The 6,237-nt window shown below is 61.8% G+C and overlaps 1 protein-coding gene across 1 annotated transcript; it reads right to left on the bottom strand.

Annotated features, from left to right (window-relative positions):
- Nucleotides 1-606: 606 nt before the first annotated feature.
- Nucleotides 607-2,565, bottom strand: FAM43A (family with sequence similarity 43 member A). The gene has a single exon (XM_081329899.1). The coding sequence runs from the start codon at nt 2,523-2,525 to the stop codon at nt 1,143-1,145; it is 1,383 nt and encodes a 460-aa protein (XP_081186025.1). The 5' UTR covers nt 2,526-2,565; the 3' UTR covers nt 607-1,142.
- Between the last annotated feature and the right edge of the window lie 3,672 nt (nt 2,566-6,237).

Below are 6,237 nucleotides of genomic sequence, written 5' to 3' on the forward strand. Positions count from 1 at the left end.
GGGGGGGGGCAACGTCCAAGAAGGCCCAGCCCAGCAGCCACGTTCCTCAGAGCAGCACCCAAGGCCCCTTCACGGCCCCCTGGGAATGGCTCCTTCAGACAAGGGCTCCTGGGGCTCCAGTGATTTGGGCCCTGGGTCAGACAGAAGCTTGACTGAGAAGCCACCGAGAAGCCGAGGTCGCCCAAACCAGGTCTTGGAATGAAACTGGCCCCAGAGCAATACAGGTGAGGCTCCCTGGCCTGCAGGTGAGATGGAGCAGGACTGGGAGAGGCTGAGGCAGCCCAGGAAGGAGCAGGAAGGGGGAGGCTGTGAGGTGACAGACAGGGGGGAGCCTCCAGCAAGCCCACCTACGGCAAGGAGGGCTGAGGGACCTTCTCCCCACACTTCCACCAGCAGGGAGGTGCCAGGGCTGGGTGCGGGCTGCCCCATCAAACGAAGGCAGGGAGGGGGAGGGGTAATGTCACCAGCTGCCTCCTTGCCCAGAAAAGGTGGCAGGATCCAGTCCTGCCATCCTCTTATTGATTCAAAAACACAAAAACAATAAGGCTGCAGGAATCAGGCTGAACAGGCAGCGCCAGCCCCTTCCCAATCCAAGGCCCCACCAGAACCGCCCCCCCCCCGAAAGCCAGCTGGACTGTGGGAGGGGCCAGAGCAGGACTCTGCCTGCCCGGGAAGCACAGCGGCACCGCTCGTCTGCTGCCTTCTTTTATTGTGTGCAAGACAAACCAAGACAGCCAAAATCCAGGGAAACCCCCCCCCCACAAAGGGAGCAGCGACTCCTCGGGCTCAAGTGAAGATCCACGCGGTCCAGTTTCTTTTTGCACAGCAAAAGATCCGGAGAAGGGGGGGCGGGGAAGGGGCGGGGAAGAAAAGCCCCCTTCTCAGCTTTCCGGGAGAAGCTTCCGCAGAGCGGGAGCCACGAGGGAGCCCCGCCCTTTCAGACGCCAAATTCCACGGCTGTAAACAAATGCGCCCCTCCCCCACCCCGAGGACCGTCCGACATTTGGCCGCAGCTCGGGTGGGGGGAGGGGCGGCAGGCAGATCGGCCTCCGGCGCACATCCCGGGCCCTTCTCCGCCGGGCCGCCCTCTTTCCTGGCGCCGTCTGGGGGCCCCGCAGAGCAGCGGGAGGAAGCGGGGCTGGTCAGCCGCAGTCGGGCTCCGGGCTGTGGCAGGATCGCAAGGGCGGCGGGGGGGAGGAGCCGCCGCCGCCGCCCTCGTGTCCGTTGCTCTCGATGGAGGACTCGCTGCCCGTGCTCTCCCCGGAGAGCAGGCGGGTGACGCGCAGGTCGGCGCGGAGAAGCGCCACGTCGTTGCCGATGGCCAGCTCGCCCAGTCCGCAGATGAGCTGCCCCAGGCTGGACGCCGCCGCGGGCGCCGCGCCCTCCCCGTCCCCGTCCCCGTCCTCCTCCAGCGGGGCCAGCAGCTCCTCGTCGTCGTCGCCGCCGTCGCAGTCCTCGTCCCGGCCGCCGTTGGCGCAGCCCGGCCCGGCGGCGCGCTCCTCCAGTTCCTCGCCCAGCGAGTCCTCGGTGATGGAGCCCAGTTTGGGCGCGCTGCGGCTTCGCTCGACCGGCGGCTTGTAGCAGCCGCCCGGCCCGTGCAGGAGCAGCTTGCGGAGCGGCACCAGCGGGATGGCGCCGTCGGCCCCGGGGCCCACCTGCTGCAGCTGCTGGTGCCGCGCGTCGGCGCGCTTCTTGAGGCGGCGGAACTCGGCCAGCGCCTCCGCCGACGTCTGGTACAGCAGCAGCGCCATGGCGCGGGCCTTCTCCGCCTTGGAGACCAGCACGGCGTGGCAACGGAGCAGCACCGCCTTGTGCTTCACCTCGTGGCGGTAGATCCAGGCGAAGAGGCGCGGGAGGCGCGGGTCCGCCACGCAGTAGGTGACGCGGTGCAGCAGGTAGAGGTGGCCCGGGCGGGAGGCGGCCTCGGCCGGCACCGCGGGCGCCAGGCGGATGCCCTGCGGCCCGATGGTCAGCTTCATCTTGGTGCCGTGGCGGCCGGCCTCGCTCTTGGCCCAGATCTTGGCCACCGCCGCGTCGGTGCAGCCCTCGCCCTTGGCCTGCAGCGTGGTGGCGTTGCCCAGGTAGAGCGCCGTGTAGGTGGGCGCCTCGCTGCTCACGCGGAACTTCTTGCGCTTGGAACGGAACAGGCTGCCCATCCTGGAGAGGGCGCTCTCGGCCGGGCAGGCGCGGGCCAGCGAGCCCAGGGCGGCGGAGCAGGGCAGGCTCCCGGCGCCCGCCTGGCAGTAGTCCTTGGCCTTCCCCGACGGCGGAGGGGAGGCGTCGCGCGGGCCCGCCGGCTGCTGCTGCTGCGGCGGCCGCTCTCGCCGCCGGCCCGGCTGCGCCGGCCGCTGCGACTGTGCCTGGCGCCCCTCGTCCGCGGCCAGCAGCTCGAATTTGTGCCTCTTCCAGGGCAGCATCGCGGCGCCCCCGCCGCCGCCCGCCGGCGCAGCCAGTCCGGGGCGCTGCGGCTGCTGCTCCCGGTCCTCAGCTGGAGGCGCCCGTCGTCGCCCCGGCCGCCCGCGCATCCCGAGGGACCGCCGGCCTGGGCCCCGCCGCCTGCCGCCGCCGCGCGCGCGCCCGCCGCCACTCCGTCGCCATCGCCGCCGCCGCCGCCGCCGCCGCCGCGCGCGCGTTACATGCTGGCCTAGGATCGCGCCGCCGCCGCTGCCGCGCCTCTGCTGGCGCTGGCTGGCCGCGCCGCTACATATAGGCCGGGCGAGGGAGGCCGCTGCGCCGGGAGGCGGCGCCCGCGATGCCGGCAGCGAGCCGAAGGGGAGGGCCGAAGCAGCCGGCGCGGGAGGGGCCGAGGCTGTGGGCGTTGGGTCGGGGGGCTCAGCCGCGGCCCTCCGCCCTGCCCTCTCCCGCTGCCCCCGGGGCCGGTCGGAAGTCCCCGCGCCACCAGCCCGGGAATGGCGGGCGAGGGAGCCTGGCCTCGCCCCCCCTTCCCCCCGGGACGAAGCGGAGCGCCATCTCGCCTTGGGAGACCTTCCGGAGGGGCTGCGAGCGGGCGCCCAGCCGCGGAGCCGCACTCGGGTCGCCTCCGCGTCTGCTGGCTCTGGGTCCCAGCCGTCCCACCGGCGCCCCCCCCCCCCCCGCAAGACGTTCTCCTCGGGCCGTTTCCTGACCCGCAGCGCCTCCGGCCTCAGCCCTGCTCAGCCTGTCAGGCCAGGTGTTACGCAGCAGGAGGGGCAGCTGTCGATGCCAGGAGAAGCGCTTCTGATGCTTTCAGGGTTTGGGGCGATTCAAGATTAAGTTGTTTCCGAAAAGGCCTTTTTTGTCCCTCCTTTTGAGATCTGTTTTTCTTCTCTGGCTGGAGTTAAGGAGAATCTTACACTTCTAGGTTTAAAGGGATAAGATTTTCAGAGGTAAACTGACTGACCATCTCAGAAAGTGTATGACTGTGCATTTAATGTGGTTACTGAATTAACCGATATATTGATTGACTAATGGACAAAGCTGGGTTTGCTACAGCACCAAACCACAATGAATGGAAGAACTGGCAAACCAGATTTTAATGTGAGCCTGTGACTTCCTCAGGTTCACCTGTTCACTCAGCTTTGGGGTCTCAGTGAAGAGACAAACAGGATGACCAATTTCATCCTAAAGTTGTATGAACCTGTTCCAGCTGACTCTTCTGAGCAGGAAGTGCCGTGGCATTGGGGGCTTTCCCCAAAGGTGCTGGGAGAAGGGCAGCATATAAAATCAATAAACCTTTAATAAACCTTAACCTGGCTTGTTGTTGTTGTTAGTTGCAAAGTCATGTCCGACCCATCACGACCCCATGGACCATGTTCCTCCAGGCCTTCCTGTCCTCTACCATCTTCTGGAGTCCATTTAAGCTCACGCCTCCTGCTTCAGTGACTCCATCCAGCCACCTCCTTCTCTGTCATCCCCTTCTTCTCTTGCCCTCAATCTTTCCCAGCATTAGGCTCTTCTCCAGTGAGTCCTTCCTTCTCATTAGGTGGCCAAAGGATTTGAGTTTCAGCTTCAGGATCTGGCCTTCTAAAGAGCAGTCAGGGTTGATCTCCTCTAGGACTGACCGGTTTGATCGCCTTGCAGTCCAAGGGACTCGCAGGAGTCTTCTCCGGCACCATCGTTCAAAGGCCTCAATTCTTTGGTGCTCGGCCTTTCTTACAGTCCAACTTTCACAGCCATACATTGCAACTGGGAAGACCACAGCCTTGACTATACACACTTTTGTTGACAGGGTGATGTCTCTGCTTTTTAGTGTGCTGTCTAGATTTGCCATGGCTTTCCTCCCCAGGAGCAAGCGTCTTTTAATTGCTTGGCTGCAGTCTGCGGTGATCTTGGAGCCCAGGAAAATAAAATCTGTCCCTACCTCCATTTCTTCCCCATCTATTTGCCAGGAATTGAGAGGGCCGGATGCCATGATCCTGGTTTCATTGATGTTGAGTTTCAAGCCCACTTTCAAGCTGGCTAGCCATGAGCTATCCCATGGACCGTAGGTAAGGTGTTGCACTGGCCCTGGGCAGACCCAAGTTCCCCATAGTTGTGGAACTCAGAATAACAGAGCTGGAAGGGACATTGGAGGTCTTCTACTCTATCCCCCTGCTCAAGCAGGAGACCCACCTAGACCATTTCAGACAGGTGGCTGTCCAGTCTCTTCTTGGAGCACCAACTTCTGGAGGCAACTTCCGTTTCACTGATTAGTCGTTCTTATGTCTCTTTAATTCTAGGTTGCTTCTCTCTTTAATGATCTTTCCCCCATTGCTTCTTGTCCTTTGTTTTGGAAAATAGGTTGATCCCCTCTTCTTTGGGGCAGCCCCTCAAATATTGGAACCCTGTTATCCTGTCCCTTCCATCTTCCTTTTCACTAGACTAGGCACACCCAATTTCATGCAACTGTCCTATGTTTTGGCCTCCAACCCTCTGCCATCCATCTGGTAAACTCGCAAGTTTCGTTTTTCTCGCCATGCACACGTGTACATAACCCGAACTAGACTGTGTTGTTTCTCTGTGTCTTATAATATATGTAGGTATATGCATAATTCTGTATTTATTTATTTATGTAATGTATATTGGAGGTGGTGACCCTTTGAGAGCTCTGTGTGCAACAACATTTCACTTTAAGGTATGCCGATTAGCGTACATTCCAAGTGACAATAAAGTAGTTATTCTATTCTATTGTCTAATCAGCCCCCTAAGCCAGGGCTTTTCAACCTTTTCACCCATTGTACCACTTGTAGGATACGGCAACATCCGAATACCACCAGTTGCCTAGCTTCAGCCATCTCTCGCTTAGGCTTGTGCGGTGCTGCCACCGGTTCAGCTCATTCCCCTCCCCCGCTACCACTTTTCTAGGATGGTCGCGTACCACCTGCCAGGTTTAAACGTACCACAGGTGGTACCCGTACCACTGGTTGAAAAGCCCTGCCCTAAGCAAGACATGCTGTCTGCCCTACCTCATAGGGCTGTCGTGGGGGAAAGCAGGAAGAGGAAGCATGAGCTGCCAAACAGAAGGTGGGAATCAAATCTAAGAAATAAATCAGAGTAGATCATTTCTCCATTTCTGCTGGGTGGAGTCTGCTATTGGGGGGGAGGGCAAGGAGGAGGAGAAGCAGTGCCACACAAACACACCATAGCTACCCCTTGCGAGAGAAAATGGAGGTCGGGGTGGGGTTAGTTGCAGGCCAGTGAAAAGATTCTTCAGCGGCAGGATCTGAGCGTTGGGGGTGGGGGGTCTCAGGCAGGTCCCAGTAAGCAGAAAGAGGGCGCTGGTGCTCTTTCCTCAGCTGCTGTTGGTGCTGCCCCAACCCAGCCCTTGCAACGGAGGAGGCCAAAACGTGCTGCTTGGGCGGCTCGGCTCGGAGGCTTTGCCCTGAGCCCAGAAGTACCTTAAGGTCACTTAAGGCAGGCTAAAGCGGCTTTTCACCCAAGTTGTCATTCTCATCTTAAAAGCCTCCCTCCCCCCCCCGAGAAACTAGCCCACAACTCTCCTTCCCTCCGGCGGACCCTCTTCCCCTCGCGCTCCCTGGCCTCATCCCCACGGCGGGGGCTCCGTCGGACTCCGGGCCTCTCGGCGCTGGTGCGGAGCGTGCCGGGAGCCTTATGCCGGCAACAGGCAGCTCTCCGCCGTCCACACAATCCCCCCCTCCCCCCCAATGGTGCAGGGCCGGACGGAGCATCCCCTCCTCGCCGCTGCCCGAGTAGGGACGGGCACTTCGCCCCCCACCGCTGCAGAGGGCCAGGTGCTGGAGTAACAGAGCCGGAAGGGAA

Source organism: Vipera berus (genome assembly GCF_964194415.1).
Source record: "Vipera berus genome assembly, chromosome: 5".
Classification (NCBI taxonomy): Eukaryota; Metazoa; Chordata; class Lepidosauria; order Squamata; family Viperidae; genus Vipera; species Vipera berus.

Bases quoted from the DNA above. Each gene is read 5' to 3' on its own strand.
- FAM43A (XM_081329899.1), bottom strand. From the start codon at position 2,525: ATGCGCGGGCGGCCGGGGCGACGACGGGCGCCTCCAGCTGAGGACCGG.